General features: G+C 34.9%; 1 protein-coding gene across 18 annotated transcripts in view; it reads right to left on the bottom strand.

The window, feature by feature from the left end:
- lrrfip2 (leucine rich repeat (in FLII) interacting protein 2) overlaps positions 1-23,973 on the bottom strand; it is a 72,841-nt gene that overhangs the window by 11,181 nt on the left and 37,687 nt on the right. For 5 of the 18 annotated variants that reach the window (XM_088601487.1, XM_088601494.1, XM_088601493.1 and 2 more), the window contains 16 exons: positions 23,023-23,076; positions 22,868-22,915; positions 20,718-20,813; positions 19,686-19,733; positions 16,915-16,986; positions 15,290-15,364; positions 13,940-13,987; positions 13,783-13,827; positions 13,140-13,187; positions 12,965-13,021; positions 10,171-10,239; positions 7,730-7,843; positions 6,703-6,747; positions 5,571-5,702; positions 3,918-3,989; positions 1,513-1,683 (listed from right to left, as the gene is read on the bottom strand). In XM_088601487.1, the coding sequence (XP_088457613.1) occupies positions 1,513-1,683; positions 3,918-3,989; positions 5,571-5,702; positions 6,703-6,747; positions 7,730-7,843; positions 10,171-10,239; positions 12,965-13,021; positions 13,140-13,187; positions 13,783-13,827; positions 13,940-13,987; positions 15,290-15,364; positions 16,915-16,986; positions 19,686-19,733; positions 20,718-20,813; positions 22,868-22,915; positions 23,023-23,076 (1,194 nt within the window). The remainder of the gene's footprint in view (positions 1-1,512; positions 1,684-3,917; positions 3,990-5,570; positions 5,703-6,702; positions 6,748-7,729; positions 7,844-10,170; positions 10,240-12,964; positions 13,022-13,139; positions 13,188-13,782; positions 13,828-13,939; positions 13,988-15,289; positions 15,365-16,914; positions 16,987-19,685; positions 19,734-20,717; positions 20,814-22,867; positions 22,916-23,022; positions 23,077-23,973) is intronic. The other 13 variants (XM_088601488.1, XM_088601492.1, XM_088601495.1 and 10 more) reach the window with 13 other exon arrangements.

Genomic DNA, 23,973 nt, shown 5'->3' with positions numbered 1-23,973 from the left:
CTCCTGACCATTGTGCAAGTCTCATCAGCAGCTACAGGAAACGTTTGGTGGAGGTTCTACCAGTTACTAAATTCACGTAGTTCACATACTTTTTCCAGCCTGGACTGTGAATGTGTTCAATATTGACAAGAAGTACACTTGTTTGTGTGTTATTAGTTTAAGCAGATTGTTTATTTCTATTATTGTGACTTAGTTGAAGATCAGACCACATTTTTATAAGTAATTAATGCAGAAATCCAGGTAATTCCAAAGGGTTCAATACTTTTTCTTGCAACTGTAAGAACAAATAATTGTGCAAAATACACCAGCTGCAATAACATCAGTAAGAAACTGTACATTTCTGCAGCAAATAACTTTTCTGCCAACATCCATGTATGGTACAGTACTTACAGTTAATATAAAGCAGTTTTAAAAGAAAGAAAAAAGTTTCTAAAGCTCCGTTTTTTTTTAATTGAACATCTCCAGAAATTCTGTGAGCCTCTTCATACTCTAGCTATTTTCAAAGACACGATATTGCCAATCAATTATAGTTTGGCAAACTGCAGATTCTGAGATGCATAACCTCAGTGCTGCTTTCATTTGTTTACATACTGTACAAGAATCCAAATTTGTCAGTAACAGACAGATCTACAGAAAACTTCCACTGCACATTCTGCAACCAGCAGTTATAAATGTAAGGGCTTAATTTAGCAGGTTATGAAAATGTACATAAAAACACTGCACAAACACATAGCCTTTCCTTACTTCTACTGTAGCCTTCAGAAAGATTAAAAAGCGTCATAAATACAGTATGTGGCAGACAGCTGTTCATATCTGAAATCTAGCTAGCTACCATTTAAGTTTATGGGATGGGTTTTGGTTCCATAAATTTTGATAATGATCATTTGTATTCAATGCCAATACTCTCTTTCAGTTTCACTAAATATCACATTTAATCAGCAAATACATGTACTCTGACCCCAATCTATTTTTTTTTATCTGGAAATTTAAAATAACAATATGTCATTAATGTGGCAATCATTACATCTAATAAATTCTTGTTTTATTCTAAAGAACTTTACTGTAATTCTAAACTCTTTATTTTAAACCAAATTTAAAAAGTTTAATACACACTAATTAACGTGACATTTGACAAGGTTTCTAGCATTCATTTGTGTTTCCTTTTAAAATACTCTTGCCAGATGTCAGAACATTAAAAATGATCTATTAATAAATTTGCACTGGTTACAATATAAATGTCTTTTTCTTTCTTTTGCTTAAAACCAAACTTCAATCTGTCAATGATTCACAAATTCTAAACTGATTACTTCATGGCAATCTTTCCAGAGGCTTCCTACTTCTACCAGTGGAAATCCACAATTATGAACAGAGTATACTATTCACACTTAGCAAATATCTCTGTTTTAATTTTATCTTCATTTGGTAGAAGTCAATAATCACTGAATTAGACACCTGAAGGTTTTGGACCCTCTAATTACCCATCCTGTAATGAAGGGATCAGGGGTACTGTACCTTAGTTTTCTCTTCTGTTCCTCGATGCATTTCTGCCATCTGTTCCTCCATTTCCTCAATCACATCTTTGAGCGTGTCCACCTGGTAGATGAGGTTGGCTTTATCGTTGTCCAGCTGTGCGTTGGAGACCATAGCTTTCTTGTACTTTTCTTCCACTTCTGACAATGATTCCTGTTGTAGTTTGCACATACAGTATAAGGTTATTGTACATTATGGAGCTTTTGTTGGCTGTTTACAAGAAGCGAACAATCTAAGCAAAATATCATTCACTCTTTACCTATAAACGGAACAGTCAAGGATTGAGGAACATAATGCTTTGATTTTGAGTAGCTGAAATACTCTTCATCATAAGCCTTAGCCATGTGTGACACTTTAATAAACATGTATTGCCAACAAGCCTTGTACTTTTATTAAAGTCACATTTGTATCTGACCTAAGAATGTATTGTCCATATACAGCATACAGTAACTAGAAAAAAAGTACTTTAATTTAACTCACAAAGACTGTGGTGCTTTCAATTGGATATAGCAACCTAATTCTTATTACAACAGAATAGTGTATATCTATAATGTATATCAATTTATCATCAGTGCAGAAACCTAAACATAGCTAGAATACAGTCAGGGCTAGAAAACACCAAGTACACCAAGTTTGTACACATTCACTCCTGCGAGATATATGTGGATCTGATCTCACAGGAGACTAAACAAATGGCTCATGTGAGGACAGGCCCAGAGAACACTATGGATGAAAGCTAAACTGTTGTTTTATCAGGAGTACAGGCATTACAGAAAAAAATAACTATTTAGATGAAAGCATGACTTCAGAAAAATAAAGTACACAAAACCAGGAGTAGCAACAAATCAACACAGAGAACTAGTCCAGCAGAGAGACATTCATGCATACAAAACTTTCCTCTGCTGCAAAGATGGGGGAGGGGTGGGCTCTACAGCTGTGCATGCTCACTTAGAAAAGGTTAGTAGTAACTGTGTTTCATGCTCCCCTGGAAAGATAAACAATCAGGGTGTAAGCTGTGAAAACCAAGCTATATTTATCTGAAGAAATTATGATCCAACTTGATGGCATACTGCTGTTACTACTCAAAGTCCCGGGCCTTTTATCACAGAGTATAGAGAAATAAAGAGCCTTTGAGAACTAATAACCTCCTATGACTCTTGTACATTACTGATGGAGCATTTTAGCATCTATCCCAAATGACTGTTGGAACGAGGCACTCGACCATTTTAATTAAAAAAGGCTGTTGTATTACTGTACATTTCCCAAATACAGTTTTCCACATGTTTTTTTGTTACAAAATATTGTAGTTGATATTGTAATTTTATAATATTGTAAAAAAGAGTCTAACAGAACATTTATCATGAAAACAGAGGGACAGAACTGAACATACATTATTTATATTTCTATTATTTGTACAAACAATTAACCTTATCAGCAGATTGTGCTAAGCATGTGAGAACAAAGTCTATCCATTAGCTTTGAATAATCTATGGAGACAAACAAACCAACCTCAGTTTTCATTTCATAGTGATGACAGCTCTTAAACCCAGTCAAGACTGGCTATTCAGCACAACATGGATTTATACTGGGGATTACCTGAAATCATGGTTTATGACTATACTAGAGACTGTCATTTTAAGCTAATAGTCTCTTTGGAATCACTTCATTTAACTAAGGACTTCAACATGTGTTAATTTCTGTTTAAGTTAACTTTTTAAAAATACAACGGATGCTTTCAAATAACATGTATGCAAAGCATGTCTCTTAAACATGTGCTACTGTATGTGAATGCAAGGGATTTAGATAAAACCAGGAAAAGTGGCACCAGGACTGGCTGGAAGATCCCGGCATGCTGTCATTTTGATGGGTCCACCTTCTGATACTCCTGTCCACAGACTCCATTGCAGATTTTTTAAATGGAAAAGAAGATACACTAACGACATGCTTCTGAGGATTTTCATCACATTTTCTCCCTTAAATATGCTCTAATTCTTAATTTCTAATAAGACTCCTAAACCTATCTAAATCAAGATTATTTCCCTTAGGTTTATCTGCAGAGCTGTAATGTTTTTTTTTTTAAATGGACACCATGCTTTCTAGGGTGGGCCAGAGAAGAATACTTCACAGATAATTTAGTAAAATATGATTATACTTGCAAGGATTTTTTCGAGAAGTTGTATAAACATTGATACTCCTAATATCACTACTCTAAAGTTTTCTGTTAGATATCGGAGAAATAAAGTTCACCTTCAGTATAAATTGTTACTGAACAGTCCAAATAAAGGTTAGTTACACCACAGTAAGGTTAATACATAAGAATCTGGATGCAACTGCCATCACCAGTAACAGCAAAACAGAAGGCATGCTCAGAGCATCAGCCCTGCTACCTTGAGCTCTTTTAGTCCCTGCATGTATCTGCCTTCTACATCTTGTATCTGGTCCTTAAGATCATAGATATCCTGTTGGGCAGATGGAATGAACCATTTGTACAAATCAGCGAGAAGAGTAATTATGTCAAAGTCAAGCTTATAGAGCAACCAAGACCAAAAGATACAATAATTTCAGCAAGCATCCCTTCATGCACAAATGCAATCATGGCAAGAAATAGAAGGATGAAAGAGGTCCTAGCATTGCTTTTCTCAATAATTCCCTACTTCTAAAAATTTAAAAAAGATTTCAACTTGCAAAAATGTTTTAAGCATCTGTATCTGTTGTTAGAGTACCTTTCAATACAAGAAACCAATTTAACAAAAAAAAAGATCCACAATGTTTACAAACAACAAATTCCATGCTGGACACTGCAAAAAGAGCCCTCCAGCTAGTATTTACAGTATTACCACTCCTGTGTGGAAATATGAGATTCTTAACCATAGTATTATTTTAAATTTAAAGGGCTATTAATCTTAAATGTTGAAAATGGGATCAAGAATAATTTAAGTGCGATTAGATCAGGAATAAAGCACTGTCCTCACAGATGTCTAGACAGACTGATATCTAGATATACAGTTGATGGTTGGAAGATGTCTGATAAAAATACATGGATGATTCACACTGTTAAATCCCTCAGGTCTTGGTAACAACTCTGAGGCCACTTGTTTAAAATCAACAAAAAATATTGTTTTCATGCAATTCTCCAAGCAGTTCCAAACGGTTGCGTATCTAGAGTATTTATATCTATATATATACACACACACACTATGTCGCTTCCTTCTATTCTTCTTTCAATCACTTTACATTGGTCTCCTTAGAGTACAGGAGAAATAAAACTTGTAATATGTTGCAACTAAGACACTGAAGCACTGAGTCCATCAATCTATTTTCTAACTGCTTCATCTAATATGAAAATATTAATTTTTGAAAAAGAAAAAAACAAATGTTTCAAGTACTGTGAATTTCTAGTTGTGTAACATACAATAAAGAAGAGGCTTTTATAAAAGATGTTTTATAAAGATGACATACTGTACAATTGACATAGCACACACAGTTCTGCCATTTATTGATATTCATATTAAAGTTACTAAAACAAGATCTTAGTTTCAATCTACAATTTCAATCTACAGTTATTAATAAATATTCATAAACTGACAGATCTCACAGATATTCTGCAACTGAACAACTTTTTAAGTGCAGGCATATGTTTTCTGATTTTAAACTCCATTGATAAAAATATTTTAACTTAATTTTTTGAAAGGAGTAATTCCTTCACACTGAAGAGTAGCATAAAATAGTTTAGAAAATTTACTTCAGGCTGTGCAAATATTAAAAGAATGCTTGGAAATTTATCCAGTAAATAAAACTAATGTTATTCCTATCATGCACCTCAATGTACATCTGCAACATGACTGCTTCTTGTTAAGCTGCTATGTAGGCTAACTATAAAAAGGATATGAAAACTAAAACCATTTATGAACAAAACATCAAAACTTTTCAAGGCACAGATAGATAGGAAATGGCATAGAGCTTGTCTAAATTAGTTACCTTTTTAATATACTGCAAAAAATCCAACTACGCACTTCTGTATGACAAATAACAGATCTTACCCTCAATTCACCCAGTGAAGAGTCTGGATCTATTATGCTGCTTGTGTCCCCACTTCCTCTCCGTGATGAGGTCCCCCCCAGAGAAGCCAGGGTGGCAACAGACAGCCCAGGTACAGCATTGCGAGAAGATGGCTGTGACACACAGAACATGTGAAGCACATCACAGCAGGGAAATTATCCGACTAGCATCAGGAGCACAGACTCATTTATGCTTAAAAATGGGTTGCCAAGGTAAGCTCCTAACTTTCTGTATCCATTTAAGAAACCATGAAAACTGCTCAAGGTAGTAATCATAATGGATTTCATTCTAAACAGACACAGGATGATGGTTGTATCACAAAAGATTTTATTTGGCGCTTTGGGCTCTTCGTTTTCTCGCTAATCCACAAGCTGTAGGATAAATGAACACAATATGTACAAGGGACCCACCTGACTTCCTCTGGAACTGAATCTATTAGCTTGACACACATCTTTAATTATCCTAGCCCTTAGAAGAAGAGGCTAGATGGTGTATCCTTATTTTAATGTGAAAAACCTTGTTGTTTTTGTTTACCTAATGTTTACTTTAAAGAGTTCAAAGCAATATATGAATTACAGTATATTAAGTTATATTTTAAGCATTAAGGAATTTCTCTTGTCTTTCAGAATCTTACTACTTGCCACATACTGTACATATGCTGCTTGTAACTTTTATTAATTTAACCTGAATTTCACTTTAATGACGAAAAATTAAGTTTTAGAACCAACCTTGTTCTGTAAGTACTTACTGTATATTTATGTATATAAAACTTTTCATCCCAAAGGAACCCATTATTCATATATAGGAGGGGACCCACTCTCATTCAACACTTTAGTACAGCACCTACAAGGTGACGTCTGGCAGCCATTATGTGCCAGCAGCCCCAGTAAAAAGCAGATCTGGAGAAGTCAGAAACTTCTTCACCAATTGAATAAAGGGGGAAAATTAGGTAGTCCAGGTAGAGCAAGCAATGGGGTTTAACACCCTTTACGTCTTGGTTTAACATCTAATGTTCACAGTGCCTTGTATTTGCAACTACAGTAAATGCAATACTTGCTGTTATGTCTCATCTTGATTTTTCCTCACTTTCACACATTTGTTTTACACACTTACTCGTGAAAATGTTTCACTGAACTGCTTGTCACATTTTTCATCCAGCTGGAAAAAAAAAAGAAAAATTTAATTCAGCATTATATTACTATTATAAGCCATATGCCATAAGGCACAGATTCTTACACTGAAAAAACAGACTCTGCTGGTTGTGGTATCAGTGCATACCATAAATGTGTATGATTTTTACATGAATTCAAAATTTGTCACGGTAAGTGGTTTTAGAGCTTGTATGACTGAAAATTAAAATCTTCAAAAAACACAGAGACAACATTGTTTTATTGCTCTTCACATTGAAGAGCATTTTTAATGCAACAGAAACAAATCTATAGGCATCCACAGTAATGCTGTAAAATACAGTACAGGTCTATAAGAAAAAGACAAAAACTCAGAACCAAAAGTCTACTGTTAAGCTCTTTGTTGAATGAAAGTTAAGGAAAGAAAATGAAAGAAACATGTTAAGGACAAAAAACAGACAGGACATTATTATAAAGTTGTAGAGTAAAAAAACAACTTGATTTTTAACGTTTAGTAAATTCAAATCTGATGTGCAATTTTTCACAACCTCAATTTTGCCTAAATAAACTCAGGATCAGAAATACAGGTATATTTTTACATAGGCTGCAGAAAAGTTACACAATGTACTGTACATAATTTGCACTTTGCTGTTAATCAAAAACATTACAATTAGACCCTTGCAAAAAAAGGCCTAATAACCTTGCTACAGGATACAGGTTCAGGGAAATGAACAATCAATAAAGAGTGTCTGTGAATCCATGCTACATGCTAAATTACTCCCTGAGCATGCCATTCCCTTCCTGCAATTTATTCCATGGGATACATTTCACATTAGAGTCCTCGATAGCAATGGTTATGAATAGTTGGCAGCACAAGTATTAGACTGTTTCAGTCACAGACGATAACTCAACAAACACATCCCAAATTACTGAGAAATGTGTTAGTATAATACAGGCTATAATGTTAGACATTAAAGTCACACCATGCCTTGCTTTGTTCCCCTAAAACTCACGCTGTCCACGTCTGGGATGCTAAGATCATCCATGTCAGACACGATGCTGCCCCTGCGGTTCGAGCGGCTAAAATAATCCGCAGCTGACTCACTGATATCAGAGAAGTCGGAGGACTACGGTACCGAGTTGAGACGGTGCAGGAAGAGAAAGCAGAATGTGGTTAACACATGTTAAGGAAATGCAAAGCTTAGATTTAAAGGACCCAATTAAAACACACTTGCAGACTATCAGAAGAATGGAATAGGGAAATTTTAAAATGAAACCTGTAAATATTTCAGACAATCTACACATGACACAAGAATTTCATGAGATAAACACTAATATTTTGTGGACAGTTTGTAAAATGAAAACCAATAAAAATGACACTTGCCAAAATAATAACTGTATTAAATATCCTGACTCAGAAAGGTTTATAATGCAGGTTTTCTATTTACACCCGCAAAATCCTTTAGTTGAATCTGTAGAGTGTAAAAGATATTCATGTTAAAACTATGTGTCAAACAAAATAATAATATACAGGTATTTAGAGTATTCTCTTTGCCCCCCTATCAATGTCCTAAATACAGTCCTACTGTAGGTACAACCGTTAATATAATGGATTACGCTTAAACTTAAAGACAGAAATAAAAAAAATATTAATAAAAAAATACCAGAAATGATTGTACTACTTTATATTGCTACAGTAAATCCTTCATGTGAAAAATTCTCTCACACCCCCTAGAATACTATGATTGGTCTTTCTACTCTTTTGTTTCTTCTCAGTAAATGAAGAAAGCCTTTCATTACGCAGATAAACAGTGCCAGGAAAAACATTCATTCCCTTACAGTTGTTCTCTTTGTTATGTTAAAGGTCTCAGTCACCACACTTTGAAGCAGCAATTAATACTTGTTACTTACAGAGCTTACTGTGCCGACTGTGTAGAATAGTGGTTCAGTTGTAAGAAAGCTAGTATGAAAAAAATCAAAGACACTGAATATAATTTTGATCACTGTGATGACAGTGTGTATCATACCAATCAGGTAATGCCTAGACATGGTTATCCCTCCTAACTGAGCATCTGTACAAGGAGGAAACTGGTTAGGGAAGCAACTGTGAAGCCAACGGTGACTTTGACAAAACTACAAAGTTCATTTGCTGAGATGGAAGAAAACATGCATGAGTCAACAATATCCTTGTCCACGAAGCTGGCCTGTATGGCAGAATGGAAAACCCATATCAAACCCAGCATGGAATTTGCAAACGTGGCAAAAGGTTTTGTGGTTAGACAAGACAAAATTGGATGTTTTTGGTCTAAATGCAAAGGGTTACATCTGATGCAAACACAACATTATGCATCATTGAATCAACAACATGCCTACCGTCAAGCATGGTGATGGCAACTTTATGTTATAGTATTACTTCCCATCAGAAGGGACTGAGAAGCTAGTCAAGAACACAATATGGAATATGGTAACATAAGTTGGAACACATTACTGGAACATTTTAGTGGAAAACCTGCTTCAAAACTTCCTGCATGACAATGAAAAAAAGAACAAGGCCAAAGCTACACTGGAATGGCTTATGAATAGCAGTGAATGTCCCAGTAGCCCAGTCAAAGTCCTGACCGACTTGAAGCTGGTATGCAACATTTGCAGAGACTTCCCCATTAAGTCTTGCAGCTGTCATGTTTGCTTCCAGCAAATACTAAGTTCACAGTTTTGATTACTTATGTAATCAATATATAAAATATGTATGCATTTTGTAATTTCACAAAATGGGACACTATAGGAAGAGTCTGAATATTTTTTCAAGGCACTGTATATACAGTATAGAATGGCATTTAAGCCAGTTATGGAATAACAGAGGTCTGATTAAAATGACTAAAATTTGAGTTCATGTATAAACTTCTGTTTGAGATTTTACTGATGTGAAGTTCCAGTATATAGCCTAATATTTAGTTATAAGATACTGTATGCCATGTAGGTCAAGCTTGCCTATAGCCTTTTCTGTTCTCCAGTTTCCTAAAGCATTTTCTCAGGCTATTTTTGAGTCACCTTACATAATCACTGTATAAATACCTATATTTAAACACAAATACTGTAACTATGAGATAAAAATAAAGTGCTCTGGGACAGCTTATTTAAGGATTCCCACCAAACAAGATTTTACCTGTTTTATATGACATTTTAGACAACTGGTTGTGTGGTTTTGTGACAAAAAGACAAAAAAAATCATCACAGAATAATCATAACATCCTGAAGATTACATGATTTCTGAAATAAATACTGCCTAAATACTTTCAGATCTATGAAACTGGATAGAAATTGAACGGAACGGAATGGCTTGCCGTCAGGGAATTAGAAATCAAAACCTTTCAGAAACTTTGGAAGCTTTTACTGTAAACAGCATCCTAAGCAGCAGAAGGTGATAGACATACGCAATCATGCATAAAGAGCTCACCACACTATCTCGTCGCCCACGACTGCTGTGATCCTGAGAGACAGTGCTGGCTGTATCATCATCAGAAGACTATGAAGATTAAAGACAGTAATATAAACAGCACTGTAAACTAGAAGGCCGGGGGACATTGCTTGTTTTCATTAAACACAACATGCAATTTATAACTGTGCAGCAATGGTAAACAACAAAAGCTAAACCAGATGCTGACAAACAGAGAACCTGCAGGCAGAGATAATAGCCTGCCCTTCTGTGAGAGAGCAATGTTTGAGCCAATGTAACAGTGTAGACTGGTGTCTAGAATCTGACTTCAAGGACTATGCCTACATTGTGATGAACCTTTTTTCTAATTTATATCTATATTTTAAGACCTAGAACAAACTGCATTCTGTCTATGGAAACAATATACAGCTCCTGAATAAAATACAAAATCTCGGAGGGTTTGAATTAGTTATCGAAATATAATTGTAAAACTTACAGCAGTCATGAAAGATCAATATCACATTAGAAAGAATAAAAAGGGGATAAGAATGATACACACTACAAACAAATGCATAATAAATAAACATTAACTAACAAACTTAGATATTGCTGGTAATCCCCACATGCAATGTCTGTTGCATAGCACTCTGTAAATACACTTAGGGTACAGAAATAACAATGTTTCATAAGCTAGTATAAAATACTTTATACTGTAACAAAAATTGTAACAAACAATAAGCTAAGATATTATTGTTCTTACAAAGTTTGTTGTGCTGTTTTATGTTAGAAATTTTTTTTTGGGAAACAAGTTTTTCCAAAGCCATCATTTTGAGAAAGAAATAGCATGAACTGCACATATACCCACATCCTGAAAAATATGTGAATGTTCAAATGTTAAAATGTTTAATAACGGGGGATTTTTTAAATCTATCTGGAAGTCAGCTTCACCATCATACAATTTTAAAATAAAAATATTCAATTAAATTCATTTTTATATAGCACCTTGCCTTTCACAACAAAGTTACCCCAAGGTGCTTAACAAAACAAGTGACCATACATGTTGTAAATACAGAACTGAAAAGACCAAAAGACAACTGAGGATATATATAGGAACAAGTAATAGGTTTATTTCATGCTGAAAAGAGAATAAAAAAACACAACGCTTCAGCCGTGGAGCCTTCTTCAGGTGTATGATGCAGCTACCCACCTGAACTCTATATTTATATATAAATATATATTTATAGATATATAAAATATAAATATAAAAGAGACTTATCTCATTATGTGTTTCTAATTCTAAATTCTTAAAGATGAAACATTAAAATCTTTTTGGTTACAACATCTTTTGTCCAGTACAGGACAGTGTAGTACATCTTTTAAAGAAGAAAATTTGTTCTTAAAGGTATGAGAACATTGATCCTAAAATGTACAGAAGCTTATTAGTAGTACAGAGGGACAAAAAATTGCATTTAAATGATATACATTGTCTTAATTACACAGCAACATTTACAAACTGTATAATGGCTTGTGTACTGTCCTAGAAATGTTTTTCATTTTGTTTGGCATTCCCATTTTTTTACATTCATGCCTCTGCAAACTGACACTGAAATACTGTTTCTTTCTCTTTTCAAATGACACTCTTCCTGCCTTTTGCTTTGTAATTCCAAATTCAAATGTATTTGATGTCAGCATAGTGCAGTCTAAAAGCTTTTGAGTTTTGTGTTTAAAGATTCAATGATTGACCAATAACAACAGTAACAGTAAACCAACAGTGGGCATAAGTCTTTACTCAAGTAAATGTATTCATACAATTAGGCAAAAACCTATATACAGTACATGTTTCTGCAGTTTCATGTGAAGAATAACATGCTTGTAAAGGCATGTCAATTGTGATTTTCACAGAAGTGGCAGAAATGACACGAGTTTAACCCAGGAATGCTCGGTGACAGGGTGTTCTACTTTATGTACTGTATACAAAACACAGTACACATGCTCGTTCAGATTAATTCATTTGTGAAAGACAATGCTGTTTTTCATGGGACATTATTATTGCTAATATATTGCACGATATTAATATACTAGGCAATGCCGTTCACAGATGAATTATCACCTTTTAAGTTTTCTTATATAAAAGCAAAAAGGTTCTAGTTTTAACGCATTATCTCATTTAAACACACAAAATAGTTTTTTCTTCGTGACGCCAATAAGTTCCCGCACAAAGAACTGCCACAGGATCACTGAATATTCACCATCATTAATTGAAAGATCAAATTGACACATCAGAAACAAAATAATGTAATCAGACTCAGATAATCCAATCCACTCTTAAATAACTACTCTTATTAAGTATAAACATGACCCTGGAAAAATTTAAAACTCTTGAGTATACAGGCTTCAAAGTAATCTGAAACTGCAGACATCAAATTGTAAGGTGACTCCCAAACATATTCATGACAGACATATGTTTTTGGTTAAAGAACCTTAGCAGGTCATAAAATGAGACATCACAGGGCCTTCACATTTTAAATTCAAAACATGATATGTTAAAGATAAACAAAAAGAAACTCATAAACTGAAGGTAAAATATTGTATTTTAAAAAGAACAGAAAAGGTTTGTTCCAGGAATTGCAACCATACCCTGTCTGCACGATATTAAGGAGGCAGTTTGTTCAAACTAAAATTAAAACAGAATAAATCTGTTAAGTGCTGTGGGTGTGTCTCTTGGATACATTTTGGTGCATTACTAAACTGTAAAACAGAAGTACACTGAGCTCTCTGAGGTTAATCCACACCATGCAAACTGTAAGACTCTCACCACAGGGCTGCTACGAATTGAGCTTGCTCTTGAAGAGTACCAGCTGTATTCTGAGGGCTGTGGACAAAGTCAGCATTGACAGGAGATTAATACAAAATGCCCTAATTTAAAATGGGTAATTATTGCATCCACATTACATCACTATCAGAGTATTCAATGGCTAAGTGACACTTACAGTTCTTGAACTGTATGACCCATAGAGACCCTCATCATATAAAGAGGCCTAAAGGTATAAAGAAACCAACAGGTCAGATCACACAGTGAAATGATGAGGCTGTAAGATTCCTTCCAAACCAACAACAGTCAAAGATTTCTAGCAACAAAAAAAAAATCCATATGTGTGAAATTCAGGAACAAAATAAATTCAAACACATTTAAGGATATAAGGCTGAGTTATACTGTGAGAATGGCATAAAATTCCAGATGAAAACTCGTATCAAAATAAACGAAAAACAGTTAAAAACAGTGTTAGCTCAGTATAAACATATTGTATATGTCAGACTGATGCATGCAAATGAGTAAAAATCCTTAGACTGTTTTTCAGAAAAAATGTCAAACTCTTGCAATTTTTTTTATATGAAAAGCTACATTCACCCAAATTCAGAACATGCAAACACAATCTATTTTGTACACAAATAATGCTTTCAGTGCACTACAAACCTAAAATAAAACCAGTTAAAAAAAGTAATTTTGAAGCAATTATTGACATGCATGTTTTGACTAGGAATCAGAATTATACAGTTGTGATGCTACCTAAATCTCACAAGGTTGCTGTTAGTTGTACAAAAGCTCCTGTGAATTCTTTAGTGCATACGAACCAGACTGTAGCTGCGTGTCAGACCGGTGTCTGTGCTTGAGGAGGCCTGTGATGCATAGGAAATGTGTAGCACATTTAAAGATATTAAGATATTACAGAAAGGTGTTTAGAATTCTGAGATAAAGACAAAGGTAGCACACAGGCAACACAATACTGACCCTGTAGCTCCTGGATGTTGCAAGTGGGTCGGTGTATAGAGAGGAAGACTGCAGCAAGAAGGAATTACAAAACATTTAAAAAACTCACTTAAGTTTTATTCATTCTTCACATTAAAATGTATATATGTTTGTTACCAGATTAAAAACTCTTGTAGTCCAATACCACTCTTAACTTTCGATACGTAAAGTGCATGTTAAAAGCTAAATTAGGTTTCAAATGTATTCCATTTAAACAAAAGAAATCTAGTGTAATCTTTCAATATGAGGCTAAAGGTCTTCTTTAATATTTCTTTAATACAGTCGGGATATAGTAAGGGCTACCACTCTGGAACAACTGAAATTCATTAACTCCTTAAAAACACTTTCCAGTAGGTACTTCACTTCTCTGAGATTACTCTGGTCAAAGACAGAGCAACAAAATATAGAATACAGCTTTATTTCATATTAACAAGGTAATCTATGGTTAATATACATAACAGACACCTTTAACAATAAAAGGCTGTAAATCCTGCTTTTTGCTGTGGGTTTTCTTTTGAGCTTAGTCCTTACAAAACTCAAGACTGCTTCCAGTTTCTAAGGTGCCACTTGATTGTCCATTAAAAGTACTGCAGAATAATTAGATGCAGGAGTATTGAAAAGACATAAGAAACTATGTATTTTCACAAAGAAATACCTAATATGCTATTTTGATCTAGATTTTTATTTTCAAATAATTTTGAAATAAGCAACACAGTCAGGCAGAGAATGAATAGTCCATAATTAAACAGTAGACTCATAGGAAAGAGACTACCTTTACTATAACTAAATTGCATTTAGCTTATTTTAAGGTTACTTTATATTGTATGCATTCAGTCTATACATATAGGAACACCTCAATTAATGATTCCATATCATTTTAATGTTGTCACTCCCAAAAGACAAAGCATTACCAAAATTAGAATCTGGTTGGAAGTCTGTAACATGTCTGCTTCAGTGAGGAACTACATCTTGGCTCATGAGAACCTAATTTGATTTTCCATTTTAATGCAGGGCATTTCTTAGATTAAATGTGACTAATGGAAATCATGTCTGATTTTTTGAAATTTTTAAAGTTTTTTTCCTCATTTCTTTACTTAGACATGCAATATGTATAAAAGCTCAAATTTATACTTATAGACGAGACCTTAGGGGATGGAAAACTGTAGAGATCTCCAAAATCATTCACAGTAAAACTACAGTACAATGTAACAGATGAGAAACATATGACAAAATAGGAACAGACAGAGAATGAAAAAGTCTGACAAAGCTAAGCTTTTCTTAGTAACCTACTGTATATGACTACGCTGACAAAAAGCAGTGAGATGGACAAACCCGAGTATGGTAGGATGAGAGTGGTTTGGCGTGCTTTAGGCTGCTGTAGTTTCTTTGGTCATGGTAAAATCCAGCCTGTGAAATGGATGGACACATAACAGACATTCAAATAGGCCACAGTACAAACAGAGTCACAAAAAAAAAGGAAATACACTGTGAATATAGCTACAAAGTTAAGCATTCTCCTAATACACATTACTGAGCTGCTGTACATGGTGAATCCTATAGAGGTCACATTTGTAAAGACATGTGATGTTGTAAGAAGGTTAGTCAATTTTTGCAAAAGGCTTCCTACAATCAGATGGAAACTCTAGCATGTCCAGGTTATCTATCATGCAGAAAGAAGTCTGCATATCATCCCTCTTCAATCTGGACCATAGCCTGTGGTACAAATCAACCACTATCTGCTTTTTCCTAAGTAGTTATTGGCTCAGTTTTAATTGGACTTGGGGATATCATCACTGGAAGGCATAAAATTAAATAAGGAAACTTTCAGTCATAAGCACTGTATCATCTTTGTACATCCATTTATATCTTTCCAACTTAAAATTACTTTATTAGTTACACTAATAAACTGTGGGCCACTCAGTTGTTTTTTTTTTAAATATACTGCTTGAGGTAACCAAACTACAGATCATGGGTTACAAGTGCCTCCTGGCTAACTCAAGTATAGCTAATGGTGACGTGTTGGGAACAAAGGGCAGGCATTAAGAAACAAGAGTTTAAAGTGTTCAGAAAGAATCATACTGTGAAAGCATCAATATCTCTTTTCCAGCCTGCGTGTTGGACACAGGGGTTGTCTGTGTTGGGGTAAAATGACAGTCAAATATGCAGAACAAGACTTATCTGAGTAGGTTTTTAACCTTACATGGTAGTCGTTTGACTGGGAAGTGGAGTACTTTTTGTCAGTTTTTAAATAATTTTTAAACTTGGGAGACAATTTTGCAAGTTATTGATATTTTGAATCCAGAAAAAAAACTAAAGCAAATCAAATGCTTTCTTCTTGGCACATAATGGAATGCATCTGTCCATTGTTGGCCATCACACTATATTAATAAATTTAATATTTAAAAGTGTTATCTTAAAGTTCTGTTAATATTTTTGACTCTAGTAATAAATATATATATATATGCTGTACCTGTCATTCATATTAAATATTAAATATGAGGAACAGGTGTACTGTACTTGAACATATAAAAATACTATCAGAGCATAAATGCTAAGTATAGCTTTTGAAATAAGTGTACAGTGTCTTTACTAAAATGTAGATTTCTTATTTAAATCAGTGTAACTATAATTCACTTACTTAACATTAAATTAATAAAACTGTAATTTACAAGCACTATAATTTAAAAATGGAAAACAGAAAAAGAAAAACAATGGTGAGAATTTAAAAAATGACACTGATATGATCAATAAAAGTCCAATAGCTTTGCAGTGCTCAGCCATATAGATATTTCAACTCTTAGGGTTAGGAAAGTTCACCTGTCATATAATACTGAATAAGTCTGAAGTGTCTGAGGAAACAATTAAATGCCCTCTACTTATATGAGCAGTATCACAGTATCATTAGTTGTCTAAAATATGACTGCCTCCCTGCAGAGACGCAAAAACACTAAACTAACCAACATATCCTTCCTGGAGCTGCTAGATACAGGCGTCTTCTTATGTCCATGAGAATCACTGTATGCAGAGCTCTGTGAGGACAAAGCATTAGAGGGATAGGCTTAGAGATGAACAGTAGAAAGTTTCTCTTGTGTCAACATCTCTGTACTGCATTATGGTTGACTTTAGGTATGTATATTAAATAAACAAGGAGTTTAACAACATTATATAGTGAAACTAGCAATTTGTGTGGTCACTAACAAGACTGATTTCAGCATTCTCTTATTAATGGTTCCTTCGTAAGAGAAAAAAATAATCTGCTGGTCCAAGATGTTAGCTGTACACAGGTACAGTACACATACCTCAGGAGACAAAGCAAAAAATGGACAAATCTTCTTTGAATTTTAGTTCAATTTTTTATCTTAAGAATCTCAATTCAGTTTTCATATACTGTACTGATTTAGAGATTAATGGTTAAAAACAAGGATTGCATTTTGTAACTATCAATGTTTTGTCAGCCTTTTTTAAAAGACAAATATTTCCTCCTTTACACTTTGATTTTGAATTGCAGGTTACTGTTATCTTCAAAAGCTTTTCTGAGCTAGACAAACCACAAGCATAGACAAGTTCTCTGGATACTGAAAGGTTAACTGTCTGCTGGATGTCATCTCCCATCGCAATTACTGTATCTGTGAGCCAAGGAACAGACAGCCAACAGTACAATGTTCAATTTACTCCCATCAACCGTCTGTGTCCACACTCAGTGTTTTCACACCAAGTCACACAGCCTGGCTCTCAAACTATCACAATGTCATTTGGGAATCCTACTCTAAATTACACTTAAATTATTTTCAATGGAATTTTGGAAGAAGGTATTATACTGTAATGAGCTTCATCCTTTTAGAGCCTCAGAGCATTTGCTCAGTTTTCAGGGTGAAACTTACAGTGTCTATAAAAAGTATTCACCCCCCTTGGACTTTTTCACATTTTATTGTGTTACAGCATGGAACCACGATGTATTTAACTGAGAATATTTTGCCACTCATCAACACAAAGTACTCTATAATGTCAAAGTGAAAATACAAATCAGACATTTGACTAAATAAATTAAAAATATAAAATAGAATAACTGAATGCATAAGAATTCACCTGCCCAGAGTTGGTAGGACTACCTTTGGCAGCAATTACAGCTGTGAGTCTCTTTGGATAAGTCTCTACCAGCTTTGCACATCTTGACACTGGAATTTTTGCCCATCCTTCTTGGTAAAATTGCTCAAGCTCCATCAAGTTGGATGGTGACCATTTGTGAACAGCAATTTTTAAGTCATTCCACAGATGCTCAATTGGATTGAGGTCTGGGCTTTGACTGGGCCACTCCATGACATTAACCTTTTTGGTTTTAAGCCACTCCAGTGTGGCTTTTGCTGTATGGTTCGGGTCATTGTCCTGTTGGAAGATTAATCATCTTCCAAGTACCAGTGCTCTTGCGGATTGCAGCACGGATTCCAGGATTTTTCTGTACTTAGCTCCATCCATTTTTCCTTCTATCTTTATGGGGTTTCCAGCCCATGCCGCAGAGAAGCATGCCCAAAGCATGATGCTGCCACCACCATGCTTCACTGTAGGGATGGTGTGATGTGCTATGTTAGGTTTGTGCTAAAAATAGCGCTTAGCATTGAGGCCCAAAAGCTCAATTTTGGTCTCATCAGACCATAAAACCTTCCTCCAAATTGTTGAGTCTCTCATATGCTTTTAGGCAAACTCCAGCCGAGATGTGATAGCCTTTGTTGAAAAAAACTTGTTTCTTCCTGCCACCTTTCCATACAAGCCAGATTTATGAAGTTTGCGTGCTATTGTTGTCTCATGCACATTTTCTCCCATCTCTGTCGTGGAGGACTGTAACTCAATTAGAGTAGGTTTTGGAGGATGGACAGTTCTGGGCACATTCACAGTTGTTCCATATTTTCTCACCTTTTTAATGACTGACTTCACTGTGCTTCGAGGTATATTCAATGCCTTGGAAGTTTTTCTTATATCCTTGCCCTGACTGGTATTTTTCAAGAACCTTGTCTTGGGTCTGCTTTGAATGTTCCTTGGTCTTCATGGTGAAGTGTTTCCTTGGAAATGCACTAAGTGGGGAAGCTCCCAGACACAGGTGTGTTTATTCTGAAATCATGTGAAACACCTCAACTGCACACAGGTGGACTCCAGTCAAGTAATTCTATGACTTGGAGAAGAGAGTTCGTTACTTCAGAGGTAATTTAGGTGTGTCAAAGCAAGGGGGTGAATACTTATGCTTTCAATTATTTTCTGTTTTTTATTTTTAATTAATTTAGTAAAATGTCTGGATTTATTACTTTGACATTATAACTTTGTGTTGATGAGTGGCAAAAAGTCTCAGTTAAATACATCATGGTTCCATGGTGTAACAATAAAATGTGAAAAGTGGGGGGTAAATACTTTTTATAGGGCCTGTAGGTGTCTATATATTGTCAGGACCACTCATTTCTAAATATGATAAATACACATTCTTACACAGCATACACATTTTTATTGGGCATATACAAATTAGAGTAGGTATAGTGCTTGCATACATGAACTACATTTAGTCAAATATGCATAAAGTTTTTTTTCTCAGCTGGTAAACAGGGAACAGTTACTGTAATGACTAGGTTTTAGACAAGAAATGTAAGAAAGACAGTTTTTGCATCTCTACAAAATCTGATTCCTTTATATATACTGTATACACACAGACAAACAAGACGAATTATGTCTTTTTTACAGTACATACAGATGATCGTGGGCTTTTTATGGATGACTTGTCCTTAATGTTGTCAGTCTGAAGGCAAAGAAAAGAAAATGTAGATAAAGAGTGATGGAAATAACATTAAATGAGAAGGAAAAAGATTGAAAAAAATAAGTTCATTTAAATTTAAAAAGTGTGGGCTGCAACACACCCAAGCAATTTAAAAGTTATCTGCAAAATTTTCCTGTTCCTTAACACTGTCAAACTACATGACTAACAAATATGCAATAGAATACTAAGAGCTATAAACACATTTAGCTCACATTTTTATAAAAGCAAATTTTAACTTCCATTTTACTACTCTGAGTGCAGTATTTGGTCCCTCCTAATTTTTTAACAAAAAAGAAGCAATTTTTTCCTCTGAGATGGCTATGTGAAATCCAAATGCTGAAAGATTTGTGAATTAATTAACTTAAATATTTCAAATAACAAAAGCAAGACCCCAATTAATACTGGATTCTGACCTTTGGGACACTGAAAGGTAAATACACCCTACAATACATTATGCACTGCACTACAAAAGTGCCTCAAATGGCGACTTCATTCCAGGAACCATATAATTATTTTCCAACACCTTATCCAAGTATCAAGTCCTGTTTCAATTCTGGATTGTGTCTCCTCTTATCACAGAAGGTTGAACTGTGCACTGCTGATACAGCCTCACCCCACCCCCTTCTGCAGCACACACTACCAATAAACAACTGAAAAGCTGTTACCATTTTGCAGCCAGAAGCTTCAATTACTTCAAACATTATTGATGAAAAAGTGAGGTCTAACCAATGAAATGCGCTTGACTGGAGAGATAATGACTGGAATCCATCATATCCATGTGGCAAAAAATAAAGTCTTACAACGTGCAGTTCTATCAAACTTGTTTCAAATGTTACCACAACGGTTCCACTCCACAATCGTTTCTGAACCTGTCATTACATTTATATATGGCTTGTGGTTAGCGGCAGCTGTCACTCAGCCATTCAGGAAGTCAGTGGCTCACACACAAAGCATGCACATCCCCACCCCACACACCACGAGGTCTCTTCTCCGGGAGGTGCTCGCTCGGCTCCTGTGAGAGACCCCAACATCTCGGAGAGAGGAGGACAAGGAAGAAGACGGCTTCAAAACGAAAATACAGATGTCAGTTAAATATGCCTGATATTTTTACACTTATTCATGTTCATTCAGAATATTGAGAAGAGAGACAGTGTACAGTCAGGGACCCAAAGGAATGTTCTAGTCTGTTAGGCAAACAGAATGAAGAGATTCATAGATGACTTACAGTAGCTACTAGCAACCATGTTAGCTGGATGGGCTAAATGACATCCTCTCATTTGTAAAAGATCCATGTTAAATAAAACAATAACAATACAGACTATACTGGAGAAATGCCCTGAAACTGTCCAGTACCAGAAAAACCTCAAAGCTCAGGATTAGTAATTAGATACAATAACAAATGTATTCTATATATACCACAGATTTGCAACAGAATAAGCAAAACAGGCATTACTGTTCCTTTTATGCAATATAAATAACATAGTATAATAATTACTTGCAGAGATTATATCATGTATAGTGTAGGAACGAGTAATAGGTTTATTCCATGCTGAAAAGAGTAGAGAGAAAACACAACGTTTTGGCCGTAAAGCCTTCTTCAGGTGTCTTCAGATACCCACCTTATGTATAATGTAGGCCTAATTTAAAACAGAAGCATGAAATTTAATCTTAATTTCACTATGACTTTATGAAGAGCTGCAACTGAATATGACTTGAACTAATAAATTTACAGAAAATGCTTCTTTAATGAGAGTACTACCTATTACAGCTTTTTATACCAATTTTGATGCCTTGGTTTGGAAACACGTGTCAGCAGTTTTCTGCAGAAACCAAAACATATAGAGTACAAGATGGACTCTCACAGTTTCAAATGTTACTAATACGTATAAACACAAACATTGTGCACCATATTTTCTATTTTCACCTAAAATAAATAGCTAACTATTTTATGTTATTGTAAATTGCATGTTATCACAACATAGGTAAATTATAAGGTATTTGTATTAGCTAACCTGGTCTCATTAAACAGTTACTTTTTAACACCACAAAGCATTGCAGAGCACTGCATTTTATTCAGAAAGATAAATAAAAAGGGAAAGCTTCTAAATTAAGCTGTTATCAGACAATACCAAGGTCCTGACCATAAATGATGTTTGCTGATTACACTATGCGCTTTTGATATACCTTTTCAAATTCACCTCTAATTTGCACAAAAAAATTCTCTTTAAACGCAATTAAAAATGTAATCTCCAAAGACCATGATACTATTACAGACAGGTATTTTAGAAAGGTACCAAATATTTATAACAAAATGTTCTAAGCTCACCGATAATATTGAACTATTGTGTTTAACTGTCCTCTATGAAGAGTATTACTTTGATCTTAAAATACCCAAACAATATGAACACAGTACAGTATTGATACAGTAGGTGTCTACTTACTAGTTTTAATGAAGTAATTGGGATATGCCCAAGGGAGGTTTTACCGTTATGATTTTTTTGGGTTGATCTGGTCTAGCACATGTCAAAATGTGGTTACGAAACATCCATCAGGATTACTACAGTACGTCATATTATTAAACTACCACGCTGGGAGTCAAGCAATTCAGAGGAATTTCACAAAATTTTACAGCAGTCGGGTGTTGTGCATTCGCTTCACGTCACTGTCATTCTCCTGGATCAGTGATGCCGTACAAGGACAGGACTCGCTATGAGCGTAAGACTAGTCCTCTGTGGCTGTAGAACAGAACAGGGGTCTTCTTTATCATCTCAAATCCAATGCTACTGGTTCATGTGCACAGCAAAGAACTAACATCCTAATTGCCATTGGCTTTGCATTTAATGTTCTTGTTACTTTAAATGCCTCAGCAACTAAATTACTGTGATTACACATAACTAAGGGCTCAGCAGGGAGCAGGCAGCTTTTTGAGTGTCATCCAAAAGAACCCAGGAGAGTGTACAGCAAGAAACAAAAAAAATGTGATTTTGTTACAAAAAGTAATTGTTCTAAAGCTGGACGAAGTGCTATAGCCTGAAGAGAAAACACATGCATATAATCTAGATTACAATGGACACGAGACATTAAAAAGTGGGCTCTCCACAGGATACTGTACAAACCCTGTAACTGCCAACACTACGGACTGACATCACATCATCGTTGAGTCCCTGAATGAAAGAAAAGGACAAGTGAAAACAGAAACTGTAAGAAGTCGACAAAGAAGGGAGAAATAATGAAAGAGAGAAGAGAAAAAGAAAGAGATAGAGGTACAAACCCGGTGATGATGTCCACTCGATCTGTGACCATATTTAGCTTTTTCTGTGTCTTCCTGAGAGGAAAAGGTGTTTTGAAATGCAGCAACTCCAGTATATATAAAGTAGGAATCAAAATTACAGATAGTGAAACATGACATGCAAATCTGCTTTTAAATGACAGCAACAAGGCATAAGACCATACACTCTCGCTGCTCTTCATTACAGCCACAGCTATTCAGAGGCAAAAAATACTTCTATACAGAAACATTCTCTTTATTAAATCATTCACTGTTTAATATGAACATTTCGCACCTTAGTTTTTTGGAAGAGTGCAAGTTAATAATTAAATAAAATGAGAACACATTTAAAAAATTGACATGGAAATACTATAGCAAAAAGACAATTTTACTTATGTATTTTTTAAAAACAATTTTTGCCAATATGACTGTGTCTGGCCCAACAGGCAGCTGATGGATTATTAACAGGGGCAAGTGGATTTTTGTTTTCACAGACCTTATCACTCCAGCCACAGTTATAATAACCCACCATGAACAAATCCAAACATTGAGGCCTCTAACAGCATAGATTCAAATGAGAAAATCAGAATGTGAAAAGTTTAGAGCTGTGCTGAGGACAGACTTTTCAGGGCTGATGGGTTATCCAGTAAATGCAAATATATTTTAAAAATGCAATCATGATAGTAAAATGCACCCGGATGTATTTAACTATAGGCTTGTATTAACTGTTTCTTTCAGGGAATTATCAATATATCTGCATAATGTCTAATAAATATTACAGAGCACTGTTAAAATATTAGTTCAATAGATTTAATCTTAAAATATATACTGTATATGTAGTCTGGAGATAAAGATCAGGACTGATACAGTACATGATTATTCTTGCCTGCAAATGCAAATGTTAAAACATTAAATACTTTTAATACTTTTTGGGAAACATTTCACATTATAGTC

This window comes from Lepisosteus platostomus, chromosome 12 (genome assembly GCF_059453375.1).
Source record: "Lepisosteus platostomus isolate fLepPlt1 chromosome 12, fLepPlt1.hap1, whole genome shotgun sequence".
NCBI classification, from domain to species: domain Eukaryota; kingdom Metazoa; phylum Chordata; class Actinopteri; order Semionotiformes; family Lepisosteidae; genus Lepisosteus; species Lepisosteus platostomus.
This window is presented reverse-complemented; position numbering and strand designations above follow the sequence as displayed.